General features: G+C 42.1%; 1 protein-coding gene and 2 long non-coding RNA genes across 4 annotated transcripts in view; 2 read left to right on the top strand and 1 right to left on the bottom strand.

Moving 5' to 3' along the window:
* Positions 1-26,778, bottom strand: part of pde4d (phosphodiesterase 4D, cAMP-specific) — a 152,888-nt gene that overhangs the window by 84,140 nt on the left and 41,970 nt on the right. The window contains exon 1 of one of the 2 annotated variants that reach the window (XM_086174055.1): positions 14,421-15,140. The exons of the other annotated variant lie outside the window; for it this stretch is intronic. Within the exon in view, the coding sequence (XP_086030181.1) occupies positions 14,421-14,683 (263 nt within the window). The 5' untranslated portion in view covers positions 14,684-15,140. Of the gene's footprint in view, positions 1-14,420; positions 15,141-26,778 lie in introns of those variants that run through there. 2 annotated transcript variants of the gene reach the window in all.
* Positions 15,209-21,245, top strand: LOC147218260 (uncharacterized). The gene is made up of 3 exons (XR_015108809.1): positions 15,209-15,641; positions 16,446-16,718; positions 19,232-21,245. It is a non-coding gene; the product is annotated as an uncharacterized LOC147218260 (long non-coding RNA).
* LOC147218259 (uncharacterized) lies at positions 23,558-26,391 on the top strand. The gene is made up of 5 exons (XR_015108808.1): positions 23,558-23,681; positions 23,756-23,899; positions 25,594-25,660; positions 25,763-25,917; positions 26,295-26,391. It is a non-coding gene; the product is annotated as an uncharacterized LOC147218259 (long non-coding RNA).

The following is a 26,778-nucleotide window of genomic DNA, read 5'->3' as shown; positions in this document are numbered from 1 at the left end:
CGCGGATGAAAGTGCATACAAATGTATGTGTGTGTACATAATGCTTGCGCGCACACAAAGGCACAGATGTATTTGCGCAGTCTGTATTTGTGCACACATAGGCACACAACTGCGAGCGCATAAAAGATGAAAACGCACCCTCATAAAGAGCAGGATATTGGAAGCAGCTGTGAAAAATGATCAAGGGATGACAGCTGCATCCTAATTGGACACGCAACTCATTAAAGTTGCGGCGCCGACGCCGGGTTGACACGGAAAATCCCAGGGTTGGACTTTATCTACGGGATTTTACGTTTTTTTTTTTTTTTCCGGCGTGCTGCTGAATTTGCTGAATGTCGAATCTGTGGAGAGTCAATAAACTCTTCATCGCTAATTCGATACACCGTTAAGTTAAAATCAAACGGAGTGAGACAACGTTGGAATATTGGAAGGTATAATTAACCAGAAATCTCATCGTGATTGGACATATATTGCAAAGAAATCACAGCAAAAATGATGAATTAGCAGGTCAGTTCGGCCGCCGACATCTGGGGAACCAAACCCTGCACTTTGTTACATCAATATTTACTCCATTTCAGGCTCTACCTTTATATACAAGGCGTGTCGGGAACTCCCCGGAGGTGTAACCACCTCTTATCCACCATCTTCAACATCTAGATACCAGGATTTGCTGCTTTTAGAATCCCCCCCCCCCCCTCTGTTTCAGTCTGGAAGTTTTTGGGTTTTTTTTTTCCACAAAAGCTTTCTCTCCGTTTTAGAAGAAGAGATCTGGTCTAAGCGCACACCATGTGATACAGTTCTCTAAAATAATTGACCAACTCTTCAGACCTCTCTCTCTCGCTTCCATACTCACCAAATTTTAAAAACAGCCAAAAACAACCTTGCAGGAAATATAAAATAAAGATGAACTTTATTAATCCACATAGGGGGAATTCTTTTGTCACAACAGTGTAATTGTTATAGCATCAATAAATATGGATAGAAATATAAATAGAGAGAGAATTAGTAAATAGCAAAAGACATTCACAAATAGACAGCAGAAAGAACAAGAATAAGAATGGACAACAAAAGGGTGAAAAAAAGACAACCAAAATGACAACATAAACAGTGACAATAATAATGACAAAAATAAAAGAAATCAACAAATATAAGCATCATGCGAATGGGCTGTACGTTCATTTATTATACTTCATTTTGACATTTATAATTTGATGCCGCTACCCTATGTGCCGCACAATAAATAAAGTGTATTCTGATTCTGTAACCTCCAGAGGGATCCTAAATGCGGCTAAACATTTGGGAGTTTTCATTGCTCGGACAGAAAAAAATAAAAATAAAGCAGCGTATTCCAATAAACGGCGCCGACCATCCCCGAGTTTCCATTATTTCTCGATTGCTAGCTGAGGGCCAATATTCTGGGGAAATTGCAGAGCGCCATGCTCACGCTTCTGCACGGGCGGTATGGAGATACAACAACTCCAGCTTGAATAACGGCGCCTACTATTATTCACAGAGTGAGACAATCTTACCGGACTTGTAAACGTTGCCGTGTACAAAAGAGAGGTTTTGTTGACAATGATTTTGAAAAATATTTTGGAATTCAAGCCGCCAGGCAGGAGGTCTAGAGGAGGATAGAATAAGATAAACTTTATTGATCCCCATTGGGGAAATTCTTTTGTCACGGCAGCGTTACAGTTATAGTATCAATATATATGAATATAAACATAAATAGAGACATTTTAGAAAATAGCAAAAGACATCCACAAAACAACGAGGAAAAGAAGGGACAACAGAATGGGGGGAAAAAAAAGACAGTAAGGGTGAAAAAAGAACCGAAAGAACAACATAAACAAAGTGACAACAGCAATAACAAAAATAAAATTAAAAACAAAAATAAGCATCATGTGAATGGGCAGAGTCCTTTCTGTACAGTAATTTATTGCATTTTATTTTGATATTCAGAATGAGGAAAAAAAGACAGCAAGGGTGAAAATAGAAAATATACAACCAAAACGACAACAACAAGGATAGGAACATAAACAGACAATAGTAATGACAAAATAGACAAAAATAAGCAGGATGCAAGGGGCTGATAAACAACAAAATAAACAAAATAAACAACCAAAGAGAAGAGAAAAGGAGGATATAGAGAATAGGGTTAGATGTTGATCGGCTGTGGCGACCCCTGAAGGGAAAAGTCCAAAGGAAAAGTCTACGTTTTATAAAAATATTCCTTTTTTTTTTAACAACCAACTTCATTACCAGCGGCCCAAATGTTGCATGATTCAGCTTTGATGCAAACAAGGGGTTTTGACTGACAGATATAGTAAAGTCTATTTTTCACCTTCTTTAACGAACCCAGCCTTCCCACACACACGGGGAAAAAATGATTTACCGAGGCAAAATATGATTAATTGATCTAGTTTTGGGTCACGTCCAACCATCACTCTGAGTCATGATTTTTTTTTCTTCCTCTGAGTGATTAGAGAAGCCTTCAACTCTGCGCCGATGATAGATGCAGTAAATCTCATACTTCAGTTTCGCCGTACCAGATATACAAGCTTTCCCCAGTTTATTACAAAGACATTCATGGGTATTACAAACGTCCCCTCGCATCATGTCTTATCGTCTTAACTGCCTTCCTCCTCTGGCGAGTTTTGCCGAGGCTTTAGCGCAGCTGCGTGTGTCGGCGCCGGCCCCTAATCAGTAACCGATTTCACCCTGAGCAATCACATCAGCATTCTGGAGCTGGAATTAGCAGACATAAAACACAGCTGAGGGTGAAACGTAGAGAACTGGATGAGAGCGAAAGCGGGGGAAGCATTAGACAAAGAGATGGACGTGCCGAGGTTGACTTGGCGTGGCGGACCGAGTGAACACCCTGCTTTGGTTTGATTCCTCCACACCGGGGCTGGGCAAACTACGGCCCGCGGGCCAAATCTGGCCCGTTGGCCTTTTTAATCCGGCCCGCCAAAGAATGGTACAGAATTCATACTTGACATTAATGATTGGATCAATAAAACAGGAGATTATTTCATTTTTGGAGCTACTTGAGAATTTTCCAGAATTGTGATTTAGCCTTTACTGTTGACATACTGACACACGTGAATGAGCCGGACGTGAAGCTACGAGGGGAAAAATGGTTTGTGCATGAAATGCAAGCAAACGTCAGAGCCTTCAAAACCGAGCTGGTTTTATTTTCAAGGCAAATGTCAGACGAGTGTGAAATGTAATGTTAACAAATGCGTTTTTTATATATGTATCGTATCTTGTGGCGACCCGGCCCGTCTGTCAAATTTTTAAAAGTCAATGCGGCCCCTGAGCTAAAAAGTTTGCCCACCCTGCGGCTCACGAGCCATATATGGCTTTCCCGGTGACGGCATATGGCTACCAGACAATTTTGAGTTGATATTTCTTCATAATACTGTGTAATTTTAAAGTAAACAGAAATTAGTTTCGAAGCTAACCATTCAGTAACCACTGGCTTCCGAGCACGTCCGGATCACTTAAAGGTGAAGAAATTAATTTTGTCAGATACCCAAGTAGTTTATCCGCGTCAAGGAAAAGATGGCGAAAAGAAAAAAATATGATGATTTCCGCGCATTCCAGGCTACGTGGACGGAGAAATTTGCATTTAGATCTGCGGCATGTTATCATTGCATCGATGAAACGGTCAAATATAAAGCTGCGCGTCGAACAAATCCATGCAGCACCAGAGGTCGCATTGAAAATAAGACATATTTAATTTATTATACGTTAAAGATACTATATGGCTCTCGATGGAATATATTAAGCAATATTTGGCTTTTACAGCTCTCCCGGTCAAAAAGGTTCCCGACCCCTGCTCTAAAACAAATCAGCCACTGAAATATTAAACATGCTACATACGATCCTAAATTTTGTACTTTTACCTAATGCCTTTTCAAATAAGATAAAGACATTTGACGTACTGTCATATTTTTTATACTTTAAGAATTTATTTATTTTCATTATATTTTATTTATTTATTAAATATCTATTATTTTTGATATTTATTTTAATATATTTAATTAAGTTTAATAGTATTTTATTTTGAGCCTGTCACTGTCTGTTCTTTGTATGTTTTGCTGCTGCTGCTGCTGCTCGATAATTTCTGGAGTCGATCAAGTACGTCTCACTTTATCTAACCTTTGCACTCGGTCCCAACAAATGTATATTTATATCCATTTATTCATTCATTTATCCTGCAGCCAAACCACATAGAGGCATAACCATTCACTCTCTTTCACATATCCTAAAGATACAGATAACGTGCATTCTCTCACACACGTCATCCAAAGACGTTCACCCTCCCATTCCCCAAATCCGAGAAATTCGGGGTCTCCAGTGAACCCACACATTTTACCCGACGTGTTGTAAAACTGAGCTCCCCTGCGGTTGTTCCGTCCGATGTTTCCCCTCAGATTACTACTAGTTTCTGAGAGCAAACCGCTAAGAAGCGCTCAATGGAAATTAAATATTTATAAATCATGAAAAATGAAATACCTGAATGGCTGACATGGGCCGGGCACCGGCAAAAATTTTCCAGACATTTTGTTGAATGAGGAAGATATCAGCATATCAAAAAGCTTTTGATGGAGCCCTGCAGCTGCGGCCTCTTCAACCCAGATTAATTCCTGTCATCGGCTAATTAAGTCTGGTAGTGTAGTTACCGCCGCCGAGCGCCTTTATGTGTCAGTACCTGTTAAAAGCGCTGGATGATCAATATGCTGACAGTACACCGTTAGTTAAACTCACCCAGGATGTGCTAAACTGGTCATCTCGCCAGATTTACGCCACTTGACGCGCGTTCTCGGCCGACAGGTGCGCCGCACGTTGCACCGCCGGGGTCAAACGTTCACCTGGACGCCGCTCTTGTTCCCCATGCCGCGCTGCCACACTTTATAATAACTGTTCAGTCAGTAGAACGCACTAAAAAAAACTAAATTTGGATGTACCCATTAACTCCCAAGGGAAGCGTTATTTGATTTGGAGGATAAAATCGTGCAGCTTGTGAGGTACTATAATTTCCGGGCCTTAATCCGCTATTTTTTTCGCACGCTTTGAACAATGACGCGACGAGCTTCCTGTCGCCAAAATATTCGGCGGCGTCACATCGGACCAATGACGTTTTCGTGCAATTCTATGGCTTCAGTGCGGGGATAGAAAATGGATGCATGGACTTTTCCTTGTGTTATTTAGAAGAACATATGTAGTGAGGAACAGGATTGCATTTTCAAAAGGGAAAATGTCTTTAATACCATAATTTTCAGCAGCTATTTTTCTCACACGCTTTGAACGCTGTGGCTTGAACAACAATGCGACTGATTTATAGATTTTTTTTAGGCGAACAAGTTTCTAAGCCTCGAAAGGGGCCGATCTGAGGCCGTTCAATTCCAACACCGAAAAAGCAACTAACAGTTTTGGCGCAGGAGGAAGAACGAGATAAGACGAAACGGGGATAGAAAATTGATGGACTTTTCCTTGTGTTATTTATTATTAATCTTTTTCATCAGCCACTGTTCCGGAAAAAAGAATTTCCGGTACGTATTTGTGGATGTTACCGAAAAAATTCTATGTAATTATTGAGGACACCTGCGGCTTATAGACAAGTGTGACCTACCTGTATATATGTACACATATATCTATTTGTATTTTTTTAGCCGGTGCGGCTTATATTCAGGTGCGCTCAATAGTCTGGGAAATATGATGTGTATTTTGATAAAATGGTTGATGTAGTTTTCGCACATATGTCATTTCAAGGTCTACTGTGAGGATGGTGCATGTTTTACGGCGTAGTATGAGCATGCTGAGCATTTAAAGATCGGAGATGATGTCGATGTTCCCGACTGGAGAGACTAATTTTAAAAGGAAAATGATGCAGACACAAGTACTTACTGAATCCCTGTCAAAAGCAAAATATGCATAACTGAGTTAAAAGCCCAGGGATACAGTATTTTGACGACAGTAACTAACCTAAACCAAAAAGAAAAGTTTGGATCTCAAGTATTCGTCTTTCAGCTTACAAAGACGGAGAGACAAATATATATATGAAAATAAATAACTTTACAAAATTGTGCAATATTGGCAAATTGTTGGTACCGCTCTGCCCATTCGCATCCCGCTTATTTATGTATATTTTTGTCATTACTATTGTCACACTGTTAATGTTCCTATCCTTGTCGTTGTCGTTTTGGTTGTGTATTTTAATCCTTGCTGTCTTTTTTTATTTCCTATTCTGTCCATTTTTATCCTACATGTTTTTGTTGTTTGGGGCAATTGGGCGGCACATGGAGGAGCAGCATCAAATTATAAACATAAAGCAGAATAAATCACTGTATAGAATGGTTTCAGCCCATTCACATGATGCTTATTTTTGTGTATTGAATATTTTGTCATTGCTATTGTCACTCTGTTTATGTTGTTTTGGTTGCCATTTTCCCCCCTTTTGTTGTCCGTTCTTATCCCTGATGTTGTTGTTGTTCTTTCTGCTGTTTACTTGTGCAAATCCTTTGCTTTTTTCTAATTGTCTTCTAATTGTCTCTCTATTTATATTTCTATTCCTATTTATTGATACTATAAGTGTTACGTTGCCGTGACAAAAGACGGAGCTTAATAAAACCTTATTTTCCACGTCTTGCTCGAAATGACAATATGGTCGCTGACGCTGCAGCGGACAATAGATACTTTGTCGAAAAATGAAGCTCCAGTTGAGTCGAAATGACGAGAAAGGGGTTCCGATCGGGAGTGAGAACGTGTCGACCGATCACCGAGGAGGATCAATAAATGTGATAAGCCTCGACAAGAGCTTCATTCCTTTCCTTGACAGACTCTTGATGATGTGAAGACCAAGATTTGCTGAATAAATAGTTTGCTATTTCGGTTATTTTAGTTGCGGCCATCAGAAATTAAGCCCGGTCACCGGTGTTTCGGATGGTGCTGGTAGCAAACCCGAGTTTCTTTATTTTCTTAAGTGAAACGTTACATTTGATGAAATCTGGCTGGAAAAAAAACCCAAAACATTTTTGTTAATCTACAACAAAAACTCCCTTTTGTCTGTCTTTTCCAGTCCCCCCTTCATCACGCAGTCTTGGTTCTCCTATTCATCTCAGCCGGCGCTGCGCCAGTGCAGAATACAGAGTCAAAGCTGAGTCATATAACCAAGGCCTTGTCTAATTTTTTAATAGGGAGAGAGAGGGAGAAAGAATAAAACCGCGTCTGTCCGTGAACATTTTCCACGGGCGCACACGCAAAGGGCTGCATGCAAAATCGCCAGAATTGTGCAGTGAAACAAGCGTCGGGGGTCTGAGCGTCAGAAGCAGCGCTGCTCCACCGCTCATAGGAATGCAAATCACAAATATTCTCCCGGGTGGGGAGAGGAGGAGTGTTTGAGTGGATATAATATGGAGAATCCTCATCGCTGCGCTGCAGGACGTCATCTGCAATCAACAGCCGCCTTATAGGAACGACTCGAACGATCCCGCAAACCTTTAAAATGAAATGGGTAATAAAAAAGACGTTGACAAACGAAGGGGCTGAAAAGATGTCACGAGAGGGCAAAAGCACACTGGCTGCAGGCAAGGTATTTGGGAGCAAAAATTAGTATCATATGATTCACCTTTTAATGAATATTATAACAGCAGGAAAGTGCGTCATGTAATTGGGCCACTGGGGCGAGCCGGAAAAAGGAACTGTTAATCACTCACCCCGACAACAAGCGCATTACTCTAACTTTAAAAAACAAAAAAAACAAAACGTGTTTTTATTAAATGCGCATTCAAACAAATCGTGGGTGTAACAGAGTTTGAGTTTTTGATTCATTCAATCATTCATTTATTATCTATCCCGGCTGTTACCGGGCAAGGTCGGGAGTCGCCTCTCGACCGCAGGGTCACAAATAGAGATCATTCATTCCCGGCTGGCAATTCAGGGTCTCCGATGAAACTCCTGCCATGTTTTGAACCCGTGCAGGCAGAAAGAGACTCTACGCAAAAGGGCAAAAAAGGCCTCTGTGTCGGAATCCAACCAGGGAGCTTCTAGCTGCGAGGAGGAAGAGCTAACCGCCGCGCCGCACAATGCTCCCAACAAGTCTCTGGAAGACGATCGGGATTACCGTATTTTCACGACTATAAGGCGCACATTAAAGTCTTAGATTTTCTTCAAAATGTGCGGTGCGCCCTGTGTGCGTAGTAGAAAACACCATGAGAACGTTATAGGGGGAAGTGTGGGCGTTGATTGTATATAAAAGAACGGGTATGTGCTTTATGCAGAACATCGTTGTTTTAACAACCCTGAAAAGAACGCCGACAAACACATCCATCCCAGCCACATCACCGACATGGACGAGGTGCCGCTCACTTTCGACATCCCGGTGAGTCACGCTGTGGAGAAGAAGTGGACCAGCACGGTAGCGATACGCACTACGGGGTACGAAAAGCCTTCTTGGAGACCACGGTTTCACTAAGAGTGGAAGGCAGTGCCGGGCGAGTTACGCCACAATTTACAAATAGATTGTAGATGTTTTGGCTAACATGTCCGCTGGCACGACAGTGTTAGCCAGCGTCATTTCCGAGGAGCCATCTTTGATGGAGATTTAGCGCAGCTGTTCAAATCAGAAACGGAGGATGATGACTTCCATGGGTTCGATTAATGACGATTACCGGTAAAAAAATGTGAATACCAAACTCACTTTAGCTCCCGCTCTATTTTTAAATACGCAAACTTTTATGCTTGTGTGTGTGTTGTTGTTGTTGTAAGGCGGATGTAGTGGAGGACACCATGAGAACGTTAAAGGGGGAAGTATGGGATTGTATATAAAACCCGCGCCTTATAACCAGGTGCGCCTTATGTGTGTGTTAAATACAGTAAAGGCACACATAACTGAGACTGCGCCTTTTGGTGCGGTGTGCCTTATTTTTGTGAAAATATGGTAACACCAGTCTTTCCCGACTGTAAAAGATACAATATATGATTTTTTTTTAAGATGCAAAGTGTGATTTGAGTAACTTTTATCCTTGAAATACGCCAAAAATGTCATGAAAACCAAAATTTGCACCAAGCGAACTCCCGCAACCGGGATACGCTTTATGACGCCGCCACATCTTTTGCATCCAGCCAAAAATGCATCAGGGTAGCTGGTACATATCTCGTGTTCCCATCTCTGGTGTGGCATCGTTTAATATCTTTGTGCTTATTGTGTGTATTTATATTTTCAATAATCATCATCGGACCCAAGCGCGCAGCTGGTAAACACAGAAATGAGACACTTTCTATGGAAAATACGCACAAAATAATAGCAAAACACAAGCGTGTACGTAGAATTGTTTCTACCATATGTACCATTTTGTGAGTTTAAATAAATTTGTTTTGTTATTTTAAAATGGAGAAAATTCATTTAAGATATGAAAAAAATCAACACGCGAACGGAGAATTAGAAATTCCCGCCTCGTGGTACAATCTCTTGGTAAAGTGTCTTATTTTAGCTGGGGAGGTTTGCAGAGCATGCATTCACCTTTGCAGTAGCCAAACCGTAGCGTGGTGCAGTACAGTGCAGCCCCGCTGAGTCAGTGATTCACCGACGTTCTTATACAACGCTGAGCTGGAAGGAAACTCGAGTAGAAAACGGTGCTGATGAGCTGGAAAAGGTATCGCAATAAGGCGGAAATTCTGGGCTATATATCTGGATTTAACTGTACGAAACGAGCATAAATAATATGAGAAAATGGAAGACTGTCGCTAACGTCCGCTGCAAAGACATATTCAAGTCGTCCATCCATCCAATCGTGCCGGCAAAGACTAAAAAAAAAAAAAAAAAACATCTGGTAGGTCCACTCGGGAAAAGCCCTGGCATCAGCACGGCCGTTCGGAGCCACCGACGCCCCCCTTTTAATGAAATCCCCGTCTCCTGTTACATAATGAGACGCTCCTGCTGTTGCAATGCAGCACCGGTCGCTGTTGTGCAACACGGTGAGAGGAAAGTTTAAAACAAATTCAACAGAAGCGCTCACAACTGGAGTCGCGTGTGTGTGTGTGTGTGTGTGTCAGTTGGAGGAATAGCAGGGGGCGGACATCACTTCAACTTTCCTTGTTGAGCGTTTGCTAAAACGAAAAACAGATAAAAAAACAACGTGTTGCGGGTTTCGCCTTGCACGCCGGGCTTCGTGCGACGCCTTCAAACATCACCGCAAGTCATTATGTCGTGGCTTTTGGAAGCCATTATGGCGTTGTCACGTGTCCGTGTGCAAACATGTGACAGAAGGTGCAGCGCACTGGTAATGAATGTGTCAGTAACACTCCCCAGACTGTACGTAGACGGAAAAGGTCATATGTACATAGCAACTGTTGTTGTATGTACGTGGTCGTGATGGGAGAGCTTGAAAGTGATTTGCATGTATCACCGCTATCACCTTTGGCTCCGCGTGCGCAAAAGGCCGCTTTGTTTTCGCCGCCGGCGCGTTCAGCTCAGCCATTTTATAAACAGCTCGAACGCTAAATATCCCTCTATAGCTCGGGCGAAATGTAATGCAGTCTTTCGTCTGAGCGCATCTCTCGAGATACCCGTTAATTCCATCATGCTTTAGCTACTGGGGGTTACGTAGCTTAGCCCGTCATAATGCCGGCAACAATCGAATTCTATTTAAAATCCTCTCAGCCAAATTAAGCCCCGCTCAAATATTTACCGCTTCCGAATTCCATTACGCCGTCACTTTTTGTCAACAAACGTAACCGTCTGGAACTTAAAACAACTTAGGTTGGATGAAACCTTGGAAATGAACCCTAACACACACACACACACACACACACACACATACACACCGTAAAGCAGTTTGTTACTGCAAATATGCACGGCAGTAGTATCCCAATACTTATGAAAAGAAGCTTTCTTTCTTTGCAAATTGTTTCCGCCGTTTATAGTCCTTCAGGCCGGAGGAGCCAATTAATTTTCCAAGAGTAATTGAAAATCGGATTGCGGGCGAATTTCGCCGCGTCGTGCCCGCGAGAAAGCGGCGCAAATAGACGAAACCGGTCCACGGAGAAGGATTGTCTTGTTAATGAAGTGTGGAGCGAAGCCACCGAGGGCCGCGTGTGTCATCAGATTTACAACGCAGTGGCCCTCTGATTCCCCTGCAGCTGTAAAACAATAAAGTAATGATTGGAGTAAATTACCTTCTAACAAATAAATTGTCTCTCTCCTCCCTTCGCGCGCGCGCACACACACACACACACACACTCACAAACACCATTTCCTCCTATCTCCTGCGCCATCAGGCTGAGACTTTCACAGGTAGAAAGGTATTATTAGTGAGCAGAACTAATAAGTTATACAGTAATTAGGTGCTACTGGTGCTTTTCTCATTACTTTCCATCCGCCGGTGCTCTTCTGGCAGCCCGGCTGTCACGACCCTGAGACCGGAGGTGTTGGTGTGCCATCAAAAAATGGAAACAAATGCATAAAATCCACCTAGATCATTTTTTTTTTTTATCTTTTCTTTTTTCCCGACATCTGCAAGTGAAGGACGAAACGGTGCAAAACACCAATCGCGAACAATGGAGAGCGGAAGCCGGGGAAAGCGCCATTTGAATTTACTCGCCAAGGACTGGCGCAGGTTTTTGATGCTTGAAATTTATGAGTTAAGATGGGCGAGGGAGAAGAAGAAAAGGTATCATCTCTTGAAAGTGCAGTTCAGGCGTGCAATGGGTTACAATGTCATGAAATGTTTGTAAATATAACGCATTTATCCCTTCGTTATCCACACCGGCGGAGCCGATCACAGCTCTTATTGGGCCAAAGGAGTGGCTTGCCTTGGACGGGGCGCCAGTCATTCACATGTCGTATGGACACGTACAACCATTCAGCCTCTAATTCACATTTAGGGTCCCCCATGAACCCTCTGCATGTTTTTGGACTACATGGAGAACATGGAGACCCCTGTCAGATTGAAACCAAGGACCTTCTTGCTGGGATCACCGCACCGTTAATACTTGGAATGCTGGTCATTGCAAGCTAACAGTAGAAGAGCCTTCCTTTGTTAAAATGGTAAACAGGGATAATTCATTAGCAACGTCTCTGATAGCATGGTTCAGAGGGCTAAATGGTGATTTGACTCAAGGACATTATTATTTTCATTATTATCATTATTATTATTATTATTATTACTATTACTATAAGTAGTAGTAGTAGTATTACCAATATAATAATAATAAATATTATAATAATAATAATTATTATTATTGTTATATATGTGTGATATGTAAGACCTCCTCAAGCCTCCACATATATAATATCAAATATTATTATTATTATTCCCATCATTATTATTATTGTTATTATTATTAATAGTAGTAGTCGTAGTTATTTATTATCATTATTATTATTTTTGTTAGTAGTAGTAGTAGCAGTAGTACTATTAACAATATAATAATAATAATAACAATGACAATAATAATAATTATTATTATTACCTTATCATTCGAATTATTATTATTATTGTTTATTATTGTTGTTGTTGTTGTTGTTGTTGTTGTTATGCAGTTACAGCTAAAAGTACAAGATAATATATTACGATGCAGTTCCCAATCCCCCAACTCCTCCTCCCCCAGTGGTACTTCGGATGTTGCACAAAAAAATGTGAAAAACCCTTCATAGCACTCTTTCCTGTACACTATATTTTATGGTCTTTAAAATATTTATCGGGCTGCAGTGAGGTTCTCCGGCCAGGGGATGCAACCTCTTAAAGCACGTGGCTCTTTGTGACTGTGCACGCAAAAGCACAGACAGTGACAGTTAGCATGTTCAGTTGAGCACGTTGGATGCGTTAAACATGTTAATGTCACAACATATTTTAAATTGTGGGATATTTAAGCAAGCATCTGTTTCATATTTCTACTGGGCCGCCTGTGACGTGAATATATCACATATATCACGATATATATATTTGTTTGACTGATTAGTCAAAGGAACTGATCATTGGCCGCTTCAAGGTCTCCAAACCTGAAGCTGCATGAATTATGAACACTTAAAAAAGGATCTTATGCTCTCTACTAATGATATCTTTCCACATTTCCTTCGCTGGCCTCACTCACGGTGAGGACTTCCATTGCAACCGGGCCCCGCCGCTCCGATGACAAGTTCCGGCGTCATTCCCTCTCCAAAAAAAAAAAAAGAAGGGGGGAAATCAATTTCCAGAACTGATGCGTTTCTGTTTCTCAATGCGGAACTTTGAGAAATCGCTCCATGGGGTAACCAAGGAAGTGTCTGAAGTTACATAACGCGAATTAAAAACAAACTACCAAGCGCAGCGTGGGTCGTCCTCGTTCTCTCTATCCGCATTTAATCATAAAATCTAAATTATGCAGACAAGCAGAAAACAGCGTGGTAAAATGAGTTCTAGAGCGCCGGCGTGGGGAGGAGAGATAAGTGGAAAGGAGGGAGTGCAGGGGAATCACAATGTCGGGGTTTCAGAGACAGCGGGCGAGGAGAAAAGAAAATGTGAGGACGTTAGAAATAAAAAAATACGACGGGGAAAGAGGGGAGAATGCGTAACGCTACCGCAGAGGAACTTCGAAGAGATTTCGTGACTTCCTCGGTTGCATCACCAGCCGAAATCCTGAATGGGGAAATAAAAATAAAAAAATCGAAGAAAAATAAATGCGGGGAGAGTTAAAACTGATGCGTCGATTTAAAGGTGAGACGAATGCAAAGGAGGAGAGAGGTGCCAAAAGGGGGGGGGGAGCGTCTGGGGGAATGGATATGAGATGGAAGGGCGGGTGGTGACGTGTGGGCGAGTGCAACAGAGGCTGATAGACAGCCAGGAATAGACTAATTAATAGTCAAAAACTGCAGGCAGGTGAGGGGAGAAGATCACGGCTGGAAGGAGGAAATGCAACGACGGAAACGTCTCTCTGTGCACGCCTGACCAGACAATCGGGATCCGAATGCCGGACATTAATAGCGTGTCAGACATAATAGGAGCGGCGGCATGAAATGGCAAAAAGTACATCGGGTGGCGGTGTAGTGGGTTAAAAATAGAAGAAAAAGTGACTGTATCCATGTGTGTGTGTTGGAGATGGGTGTGGATGAAAAGTGCGTAAGCCTTTGCCGCAAAGATATTTTGCAAGAATAACCTAAAAAAGGGGATTCGACCTTCCCCCGCGATAAGAAAGTGCAAACGGTGAACAAACTCGGGCTATTCAAGCGGCTTATCGCAAAAACAACGGCACGCGGTGACGAGCAAACACACCCCGGCTCGGAAGTTTGTCTAGGGTACGGCAGTTCTGACCACATGTTGTGCGGAGAAAAAAAAAATAACAATGTCTTTTCCCTTTTTTCCTTGTCAACGCAGCGGCTTTTCAGCGCAAATGAAGCCCACGTTCGTGCAAACCCGCCGGAACGCGGCTCTCACCATGTGTGCGCGACGGTGAAGCGCCTCTGTTTGTGGATGTTGTTGTTGAGCAGCATGCGGCGAAGCAGTCGCGGCGAGTTGCGGGGAGAAAGGCGGGGGGAGATGGAGGAAGGCGAGCGCCGGTGTCCCCGCGGCCTCTCCGGGTGCAGCAGGTTCTCCCGCAGGATCTTCACCAGGTCTTCGTTCAGGCCGGAGTGTTTGGGCATGGGTGGCACCGCCAGCGTATCCTGGTGGGTCACCCCCATGCCTGCCTGCTGGGCCATGCCCGCCACCCCCGGCAGCAGCACAAGTCAATCCGACAACAGGTACGAGCGGCCCAGATTTTTCATAAAGCAAACAGATCAAGTGGCGTTCCCTCGGGTCCGATTATTTCCTTCAAAAATTTAGGAAAAAAACACCCCCGCCTTTAATCCTCTGCATTTTAAATTGGAAAAAAAAAAAAGGAAAAAAAAAAAAAAAACCTGTACTTCCTCCTTCCTCACACAAGCGTCCGGGTATAAAAGCAGAAAAAAATAAAATTAAAATCCTTTTCTTTTTTTTTTTTCCTCTCCCCCCCCCCTGTCTGTTGAAGGAGTCTGCAGATGAACAGAAGCACTGCTGCCTTTGTCTGCTCTGCAACACTGGATGAGAGCTGAGCGAGAGCGCAGGAGAAGATGAGGCTGGGATGGAGGAAGCAGAGAGGGAGGGTGGGATGCAAGGAAGAAAAAAAAAAAAAAAAAATGACAGGGGATTCCGTCTCTCACGGCACTCTCGCTTTTTCCCACAAAGCTCCGAGGAAAACTAAATATAGTCCGCGATAAAGAGTTCAGCTAAACTAAATCTGTCTATTTTGGGGTCCGCTAACGGATGACCGTGCCTATTTTTCTTTACCAGGCGAAGTGCCCGAGCACTCTTTTACCGGATCCGGAGAGACTTCTGTTTCATCCAATCGTGGCAATTTATCGTTCCTCCCTCTTCCTACACAGAGAGCCGGAGAAAGAGAGAGCGAGAGAGAGTGACTGCTGACTGCAGCCAGTTTATAAGCTTCTGATCCTTTGGAGCCAAGCAGAGTGTGAGTGCATGCGTGTGTGTGTGTGTGTGTGTGTGTGCACGGCTGAATGTGTGTACACAATGAGGGAAGCTGAAAAACAGGGAGGCGGGAAGGAAGATACGGTGAGCTTCGAGCAAAAACTGCAAAAATGTTGTTTGCAGGCATGTGCCTGACAGTGGAAGCAGAACCAGGTAAGGCTTGTTTGCCTCACTGAACAAATGTGTGTGTGTGTGTGTGTGTGTGCACGAAAGAGAACATAAATCTGCATTTTCTCAACTTGTAGCTTTAACATGCTGCAACTATGTTATCCCCGTGCAGCGGCTCGTGCATTGCTTCGCAGATTATCCCCCGCCGCCCCCACGCTTCTCGCTCTCACCCGCCAAACACCCTTGAAAAGTGCGTCCGGTTGTCAACAAGATGCCCCTTTTGCAAACACACACACCGGACTGCTAATCTCCAATGGTGGATCCTGGCAGACGGCGAAAGCCTCTGGTAGAAAAATCAAATGTACCGTATTTTGCAGACCATAAGGCGCACCGTGTTATAAGGCGCAATATCAATGAACGGGTTTATTTTCATACATAAAGCGCAGGGCGTTATAAGACGCATGATAAAATCTTTGCCCTAAAAAAAAGAATTCTGCTGCTACTCAAATATCAGTCTGTATCCTTGTGCACTTTACATTTACCGTGGGATTGTGAGAAATGTCATCTTGGTTTCTATGCATGTCCAGTACAAGCGGGAATTTTACAATAAAGCTGACTTTGCTGACATATAACAGTCAGTTTAGTCCAACTTTACTTAATCTTGTCTTAGCGGAGGTTCTCAGTCATCCAGGTTCTGGTGAATTCTTGTCCAGATCTTCTTTTCTTGGCACCCGGACTTGAATTTCTTCACTTGAAAACGTTTCAGCTCTCATCCGAGAGGCTTCTTCAGTTCTAATGACCTGCAGGGAGTGTCCGAATATAACTGCAAATTGTTTTTTTTGGACACAGGAGAGCCACCACTTCAGTACAGGACTCTGCGGTCCACCTACACCTGAAGGACAAGGGACGTTCATTTGGAAATAGCAACATCCTCACACAACGTTTCACAAATGTAAAACGCTGTACTGGGATCAATACCAGCTGGATTTGCACCCACGGACCAGGACCTTCTGCACCCTCCAAACAACCAGAAGAGATTCACCGCCAGAACCAGCACATGAGCCTCGGCCCATGTGATCCAACAGACTTTGTTTAGCTTTACCTTTTCACATTCCAATCCAGGTAATCCCACTGAATTGCTCTTAGCATAGCAACCCCTGCCCTCCTTCCCTTACACCTAGTTTCTGCGGATCAACTCTACCATTTACAAAACAAGCCACCAGTACCTGGACCAGGGGTGTCAAACTCAAATACACAGTGGGTCAAAATTCAAAACTGGGATAGTTGCAGGCCAACATTGATATTTAGTGAAAAAAATCTTCCTCCAGATATAACAATGAACCCAAACAAGTTTTGCTTAAAAACTAAACATGGAACAAGCATAGCTTAATACTATACAATATATAACTTAATATTGCACACATGCAAAATCCTATTTTCTGCCTAAGTAGCAGGGTGCCAGTATTAGCATAAGGTTGCTATGACTACTGTCAACAGAGGAGAGGGCGTTTATGGGTCCTGTTGTGATTTTCGTGCCAAAACACCAGCAGAAAATTCTTAGCGGAACATGTACTGTAGATTATTCCGGCGGGCCAGCTCTAATAGTCATTTGGTATGGCTTTAAGGGCCAAATATAATAAGAGTGCGGGCCAAATTTGGCCCGCGGGCTAGAGTTTGACACCTATGACCTGGACCTGCCCAAAACCCTGGCAGTTAACTCACCACAGACCATTAGAACTGAAGAAGTCTGAAATCAAGTGAAGAAATTCAAGTCCAGCTGCCGAGACAAGAAGATTTCGACAAGAATTTATTCACCTCATTCATCTCGCTTTGTTACCGCGGAAACTGTTTGGTCTTGTTTACTTGGCGCTGTTCATCTGCTTGCTTCCTCCACTTCCATACAATTGATTCATTCATGTTGAATTATTTCGTGGCTGATCTTTTCCCATCATCTACTGTGAGACTGATAGGATTGAGTTTGAATTTCGCTTTGTTAGCAGGTGCCATTTTTTGGGGGGTCCTCATTCATACAAATGCACAATAATATTATGTTGAAGCACAGTACGTACCCCAATTACAAAAAGTGGCGGAGGTAAACATACTTCGTGCTGTTTTCTGATTTGTTTATCGTTACCAGCGATAGCAAACACCTGAAGTGAGTATCAGGTTGGAACAACGTTGTATTCCAGGACCACATGATAAATTATCTGACGTTGTCTGACGTTGCAACCCATATTCAACCAACTTTAATACAACATTCATTTATTTATTGATCCGATTTTTTGTTTGTTTGTTTGTTTGTTTCTGGCAGTCCAAAGAACGAGAAACGGGTCATGTTTAGCGTACCAGCTCCAGACAGCGATTGAAAATTATATCACAGGGGTTTTATATATATATATATATATATATAAATATAAATATATATGTAATATTTAATTAGATATATAATTTATTAAATCATATATATGTGTGTATATATATGTGTATATATTAATATAAATATTTGTATAGATCATATTATATTATATCATATAATATATAATATATAATATATATAACATATAACAAATTAATATATTAAAAATAATTCCATTAATTCACAGCCTCGCATCCAACTAGTCCAAACTGATATATTTCTCAGTATGCCTCTCACCAAATTGTATTTACAGGTATCTCTATTTTCATGGCCCCACAATGCTCCACCGGCAGGGGATATTCATCTGGCCGGCTCACCGGCGCAGGGTTCGGCGCCTCCGCTGCAAGAAGGTCCCCGCTTCCACTCCGAACGGAGATGCCTTTCAATTTTGGAGTCTCCACGTTCTCCCACGTGGGTTTTTCCTCCAGGTTCTCTGGTTTCCTCCAGCGGTCCAAAAAGCTGGAGGCCCTTGCACGGCTGCTGTCTGGTCCAGCTCTCTGCTGCAAAGCCTCCTGCCTCGAGCTGAACGTGAGTAAGAGCAAGGACATGGAAGTGACCTTCCAGCAGACAGAGGCGGCTGGCTGAGCCTGCTCTCCACCTCCATCCAGTAGAAACGGAGTGCAGATACCTGCTCGTTGTCTTTGACGACCTCCTGAGGTTCTCCTCAAACGCCCAGAAAGCTGAGGGGACCTTCTTGCACTTTGGCGCTAACCACTTTTAACCCCTTCAAATTGCTATTATAGTTTCTTTAGTATGCAGGATGACATTAAACCTGCTCCAGGAAGTAGATTGCACTGAAGGTTTTGCTCTTTTAACTTGAAACCTGGAAAAAAAAATACAGATTTATGTCATCCGTTTCCCCAGAGGAGCGAAAATAATCTTATCTGCAACCGTTCTTTTGTTCTTTTTTTAAGCCGGAATATTTTTAGCCCGTACCGTCGGCGGTGCGGCTTCCTTTTGGCTTCCTTGTCTTTTATCAAAAAGTCCTGCAGACAATAATGCGACTAAAATACATGCACATCATCCGTCACCCGGACGACTTCGGGCTTTTGTTTGACAGCGAAACACAAATCCAGCACTTCCAAAGACGAATCTTATTTGCCTTTTTTAAAGGAAGAACAAAACGGAGAGCAAACATTTCTCAGGATTCACACCCTTTGTCCTTGACTGGTTGCAGCGGTTTATAATCTTATCTTCTGGTCTCCCTGTCTCGACACAGCGACCAAATACTGAAAACAAGATTTTGCCGGCGCTGAAGGATGTTTTCGTCTCGTCTTCTGAGGAGATTTGCAGTGAGTCGTGTCGACCAAAGCTCTCCTACAGGTTGACTTTGGAGACCTTCGTCCTCCTGTGACTTCCTGACTATAAGACGCTCCTTTTTGACACACTTTGAACACAGCGGTTTAAACAAATACGCGGCTAATTTACGCATTTTTTTTGGGCTTATGACCTTCGCGCCACAAAAACATTCAGCCTCGTCTCATCAGACCGATGACATTAACGTGAAATTCTGATGCCGTTCAAAACCAAGATAGCGATCAGCTGGACAAAGCCACAAAAGCAAATGGATGGGCTTTTCCTTTTGTTAGTTATTTTCGACCTTTTTCGTCAGCCGTGTTACAGCCACTGTTCGGAAAACAGCATTTCCAGTAACGTATTGGTGGGCGTTACGTATTTAATTAAAAGTAAAAAAAAAAAAGTTTCTGTGTAAATATCTGTGTATGAGTAGTGTACACTACAAATAATAAATATACTGGAAAATACTGTAAATATTCCAAAGTGTTCTCTGATTCACAGATGGTGCGTCAGGAATTTAAAATATTTTAACAAAATCATTCAGACCCATGGTAGAATGTTCACCTCCACATCCCAACTACTTTGCATTGCCATTTCTAAACAGTGACATCATAGAATATATATTTTAAGTGATGAATATGTAGCTTAACAAAGCATGTTACACCTACAGCTTATAGACAAGTGTGGCCTGAATATGTAAACATATATTTATTTGTCTATTTTTAGGCGATGCGGCTTATATTCAGGTGCGCTCAATAGTCTGGGAATTATGATGTGTATTTTGATAAAATGGTTGACGTAGTTTTAGCACATTTGTCATTTAAAGGTCTACTGTGGTGATGGTGCAAGTTTTACGGCGTACTATCTGCACGCTGAATATTTAGATATAATTCATGTTAAGCAGTAAAATGTGTATAATTAAGTGATGACATACACACTTTTCTCTGAAACATCAGTTTGAGAGTTGGTAATTGCTTGGTGCGTTCTCCAAAAGTTTAATACCCTATGTTATGTCTGCGCTTAATGGTCCTCTCAAAACATGAGAAATGCAACAAAACATTCACCATGAATTATAAATGCAATGCACACTCAATAATGTAAATAACCGGATTGTAAGGTACAGTACATGCCCAGCTGCATGAATGATGTTTACATAAATGTACTGAATGGTATATAGTTGAATCGAATACAAAATAAGACTAGTCAGTATTGGATGGAAATAGGTTGTCGTGAAATCTGTGCCAAGCTTGGAGCGAATCTAGTTGTACTTGTGTAACTACAATACAAGAAACATGGATAAACTATCCTTGAACTTGCAGGTTCATCTTGGCAAGCATGTCTTTATTATGTCATGTAACTGCAGGCGCTTCTTTCATCACCATCAAATCATCGCTGTTTACAACATGCAAAAAGCTATTCTACTCATCCTTAGCCGTTTTGTACTGAATAGTAAATGTTATTCTGCCATATGAACCCAGGATCGTCAGTAGTCCAGTTTTGGACAAGGGTTGAAAATTGGTCATAGCTACAAACTCTGTGCGATGCACCATTTGCATCGTAATGAAACTATGTTAAATTGTGACTTTTTTTTTCCATCTTATGCGTCACGCAGTTGATGCGATGCGTCAGACAAAACTTCCTACTTCAGTTGGAGATGAATAAGCATTTCCAGCACGTATTTGTTGACGTTACCGGTATGTATTTAATTAAAAGTTTAAAAAACAAATGCGATGTAAATATCTTATGTTATAACGTGGACACCTGCAGCTTATAGACAAGTGTAGTCTATATATGTTCACATATATTTATTTTTGTATTTTAAGCCGATGTGGCTTATATTGAGGAGCGCTCAATAGTCCAGAAATGACGGAACGTAGTCCATTCTTGTTCTTTTCCTTTGGTCCACCCCTTTCATATCTATAATCATATTTACAATAATGTTTACACTCTTCCTATCAGCACATATCCAAATGCACTGCCGACAGCAAAGTAGGAATTTCACAGGTTTCTACACTATACATGTGATAATAAACATTTTGAATCTTTGAATCTTCATTGGTCACCACAGCCAATCATCTGACCCTCTGCATTCTCTTCTCTCACACCACCTGTCCCTTTTCCTCCATCCATTCATCACCATTCAGCATCCTTCTACCCAGATCTTCACCGTTCGTCCGGTGATGGACTAATTCCTGATTCGAACCTCCACATCTTCAGCGCCGCTGTCTTTCTCCTCAGTGTCTGCAAACCATCCCAACCTCCTCAACCATCTCCACCACCCCGTCGTCAAGCTGTATCCCATCCAAATGATGAGCAGACTCGGGATTAGCTTGTTTCTTCAGAATGAGGTGGCAAAACTGAAATTTCATCACAACTCGCGAGTGTGTGCGTGAGTGTGTGTTTGCACTCCACAGTGTTCCTTGGCTCTAGCTTGTCCCTGGAACCGTGTTTGTTTCTCGCCGCATCTGCCAAGGCGCTAAGCTAACTTGTCGAGTCTCCTCCAAAAGCGCCAAGTTGTGCAGGCAGACCCTTCTGCGGGATTCGGCTAAATTATGGAGGACAAAAGACGAAAAAACTGTTGTCGTCACGTCATCCAAGCTGTGTGGACAGGAGGGGAATCTCACAAAGGAGCATCTATGCTTCCCCTCCAAACCCATTTGGGATCTCCACTATTATCCCCCCTGTTGGCAAAGTCTCTGCAAGGTGAAAAAAATGTCGGCGTTAGTCAGTCCGTGTGATAATTACCTCACAAGCAAATGTTTGCACGGTGGACGTTTGAATAGCGCGAGACGTTTGCCTTTATGATGTGAAATGTCTGCGTTGATGGGCGATGCAAACATCCGCAGGCAGTCAGACGGGCGCATTCAGAAGGGTTTGGCCTTCGTTCGACAACTTTAACCATCATCATCATCATTATTATCATCATCAACATCATCATCGTCGTCGTTGTCATTGTCATCATCATTGCAATTGTCATCATCGTCATGGTTATCACAATCATTGTCATCTTCATCTTCATCCCCGTCATAATCATCATCAGCACCATCTTCATCATCATTGTCGTCGTCATTGTTATCGTCACCGTGACCGTCATCTTCATCATAACCATCATCATCATCATCATCATCTCCGTCCTGATCATCATCGTCAGCGCCATCTTCATCATCATTGTCGTCGTTTTAGTTGTCACCGTGACCGTCATCTTCATCATCATTGTCCTTGTCGTCATCGTCACCATCATCACTTTCATCGTCATCTTCACCTTCATCATCATCCTAATCATTATCTTCACCGTCATCTTCATCATCATCACCATCCACACCATCATAGCCATCGTCCTCAGCGCCATCTTCATCATCATTGTTGTCATCGTCATCATCATCATTGCGATTGTGATCATGATGATGACCATCATGATCATGATGGTCATCATCATCGTCACAATTACCATCTTCATCATCATCATCATCGTCGTCATTGTCAATGTGATCGTTGTTGTCAGCATCGTCATGGTCGCTGTCACCGTCATCTTCATCATCACCTTCACCATCACCATCATCACCATCGCCTCCGATGTTATTGTGATCGTAACCGTCATCTTCATCATCGCCATCATCCTCATCTTCATCATCATTGCATTGTCATTGTCATTGTGATCATCATCATCATCATCATCATCATTGTCGTAATCACCATCTTAGTCATCATCATCGTTATCTTCACTGTCTCTGTGATCACCATCATGATCATGATCATCTTCATCATCACATTCACCATCATAGCCACCATCATCTTCATCATAACCATCATCATCTCCATCGTAACATCGCCATCTTCATCATCATTGCATCGTCGTTGTTATTGTGATCACCATCATGATCATGATCATCGTAGTAAACGCCATCTTCATTGTCATCAACGTCACTGTCACCGTCACCGTCAACTTCACCATAATCATCATCACCATCATCATCTTCATCATCACCATCTACCTCATCATCAGCATCTTCATGATCATCATTGCCTGGCAGAAGCCAGATGACACTCGCGAGGTTCTTTGAGGACGTTCTCCTCCTCCTCGCTTCATCTCCATCACTCAGTCTAACCTCCCCTTGTGTGTGACACGTCTCTCCCTCTCTCCTCTTCCTCTTTATGTAACATTTGTCAAACTCCTCCCTCCGAACCCGCATGTGACATCCGTGCGTATTTCCCTCGGTTGCCAGGGGCAACGTAGACGGGAAGAAATACCGGTTAGTCCAAAGCCGAGGAAGCCGATTCTCAGAAAGGGGACCGGCTTGGCGCGTCTTGCCGCGTTCCGCCGACGCAGAGGCAAACACCTGGAAGTCGGACTGAAGACGCAAATGAAAGACATGGTATTAACTCCACAGTCTCAGTTTGGTTTCAAACCCTCATCTGAGATTTAAACCGTGACAAATTTTCTTTACAGAACAAGCAGATACGACGACACACTGATTCACGAGGCAGAGTTTGACACGACACGAAGCCGACAATAGACGGATAAAAAAAGAAAAACAAACAACGCGTCAAACTTCTCGTCCATCATCTGCCAACCGACAGACGAACAGTCGAGGTAAAACAAAGAACGCTGTGCCTGGAAGCTCATTTCCAGTTTGGTCTCTTTGAGAAACAGGAAGTGGGGTGAACTTTTCATCTGCGGTCGCTCCACTCGAGGTTTCCGCAAAAAGATGGCGGTGGCGCGGCCTCACCAAGGGCCGTTGCGGAGACCGACGATTTTGCAAACGGAATCCGAATCCGGAAAGGCCTCAGAAAGTGTGACAAACACTTGTCAACACAATGTACCCGCTGCCGCACATCAGTAATACCCTATATTTTATCAGCAATGAAAGTGGAGGGAACCCGGTTGATTTACAGCCGTGCTTCGAAGCTGCCCGGCCCGCAAGGGAGTCGGGAAAAATGGGAAAATAAATAAAGAAAATGCTTGCAGACTAGATTTAAGGCTCGGGAAGCCACAGCAGGAGGAAGAAGCGCTGCACATCTGGACCTCAACGTGACTCTGCCTCCCTCATGTGGTCACATTCTCTCACTGCCGGGGATTTATTTCATATCCTCGGCCTTTATTTATCCCTCCCTTGCTTTATTTTTACTCCAAAAGTCAGTCAAACTTCTTCACTGACATAAACGCAAATGTTATGTTAGGCCCAATAATGGCGGAGCGCTTAATTCAAAGATTAAATAATACAAATAAATTGTATGAGAAAACTTACTTTGGGAAGGGTTTCTTCGCTATAGCGTGCTGGGGTGCAAACAGACATACTTATTCTCAAATGCATGACGTTTTGAGCAAAAACAATGGGCTCTTCCGAAAGAAGGGGGGAAAAGCTTATGCTTTTGAATACGTTTTTTATGTTATATGTAAAATAAATCATTTTTCTTTTCGGAGCACTTTTTGTGTGATTTTTTAATTTTTTTTTATCCAGATCCCAGACCTAACTGGGAAGTGAATGTACTTGTGTTTTTCTTTTTCACGCTCCTTTGTGTCCTCGGCCATCAGACTGTATAACAGCAGTCTGGACGGCACACAACTCTGACAGGCCAGGGGTGAATTCTTCTTTTTATTTACTTTAATTTTGCTTCTTTTTATTTATTTTCTTTTTGCTTCTTTTTATTTATTTTCTTTTTGCTTGGTTTAATTTATTTTAATTTTGCTTCTTTTTATCTATTTTATTTATGCTTATTTTTTATTTATTTTAATTTTGCTTATTTCTATTTATGCTTATTTTTATCTATTTCATTTTTGCTCATTTTTTATTTATTTTAATTTTGCTTATTTCTATTTATGCTTATTTTTATTTATTTCATTTTTGCTCATTTTTATTTATTTTAATTTTGCTTATTTTTATTTATTTTATTTTTGCTTACTTTTATTTATTTTTGTCATTCCTGTTGTTTATGTTCCCATCCTTGTTGTCGTTTTGGTTGTCCTTGCTTTTTTTTTTTAATTTTATTTTATTTTTATTCTGTTGTCCATTCCTATCCTTGTTCTCTCGGCTGTCTATTGTGGATGTCTTTCAATTGTCTTCTTATTGTCTCTTTATTTATATTTATATTCATATATATTGATACTATAACTGTTACACTGCTGTGACAAAAGAATCCCCTATGGGGATCAATAAAGTATATCTTATCTTATCTTATCTTATCTTATCTTATCTTATCTTTACTGCAGAAAAAACACTAAATACAGGATATGGTACGTTTGAACACAAGTTGAATAGAAGATAATCCTTTGTTTCGTTCTTGTAGAAATCTTCTTGTCCAACCAGCTAGACTTGAATTTCTTCACTTAAAGACGTTTCGGCCGTCATCCGGAGTGAGTCACTTCTAATAACTTGAGGGGAGTTTCCAACGATAACTGTTTGTTTTGTTGTTACGGCGACACATCCAACATTTTGCACGCTGTTATATTGGCCAGATATCAGCAAAGATCAAGATGATTAATCTGAAACGAGAATCGTCCGTGAGATCAGACATCCTGTGCAACCAACAGAGGGCAGCCTTGGTTCAGAGATGGACGGGGAACAACTGAAGCTTTTACCACAGAATCTTCCAGCCCCTGCATGCTGACAGGTAAACACAAGTCACCATAATACACAAATAATACATTCCTAGACCGCAATGCACATCCAATTTGTTTCTGTTATTGATTTCACACCGCCCGATATTCTTTGACACCAGGAGTGTCAAACTCATTTTGGTCTGAGGGCCACAAATGGTAAAATAACAGCATAATTACCAAGAAGTGCAACTGAGTCCAAATTTTTGCTTTGTTTCAGTATAAAGGAGAACAGGTAAATTATAAAAATCTTATACATAATGAGCTGTTCCTTTAAAAAATACATGAAGAAAAACATGAGATTCATTAAGAAAAGTGCAATTTCAATCAAACTATGCCTCAGTTCTGTCTTGTTCTCGTGTATTTTGTTGTATTTTTTGTTGTCTCACAGTGCCTCCGAAACCTGCTGCATCCACACCAAGCATACAGGCTTCTTATTTATCTCAACAAACATATCAGAAGTGGTCAATTTTTCTCGGAAAACCCTACAGTCCATGTCCACGTTTCTCTTTTTTGGCAACGACATCTTGGTGATGAGGGTGTCGGGTCCAACGGAAAAGCAGGTACATTTCCAATAATAAGTAAAAATGCTATTTACAGACCCGGAAGCCGCATCGCTGCCATCTGCTGTAAGTGCTGAGTCACATAGTGTTGTGCCGTGTTGCTAACACTGACTAAAACAGTGCATCTCTAGGTGACAGGGAATTGGAATTGCATTTTTATTTTTAAAAAGTAATACTTTTTTTCAAATTGTAGATTTACCCCACGGGCCGGATCGGACGCCCCGGTGGGCCGGTACCGGCCCGCGGGCCGTACGTTTGACACGTCTACCAGATAAATTGCTATTGAGAAACAGTTTTTCTTTCCTCCTGCGT

This window comes from Fistularia commersonii, chromosome 26, assembly GCF_037954325.1.
Source record: "Fistularia commersonii isolate RoL2024-O1a breed Wild chromosome 26, RoL_Fcom_v1.0, whole genome shotgun sequence".
NCBI lineage: Eukaryota > Metazoa > Chordata > Actinopteri > Syngnathiformes > Fistulariidae > Fistularia > Fistularia commersonii.
The sequence above is the reverse complement of the archived record's forward strand: the minus strand, read 5'-3'. Positions and strand labels throughout refer to the sequence as shown.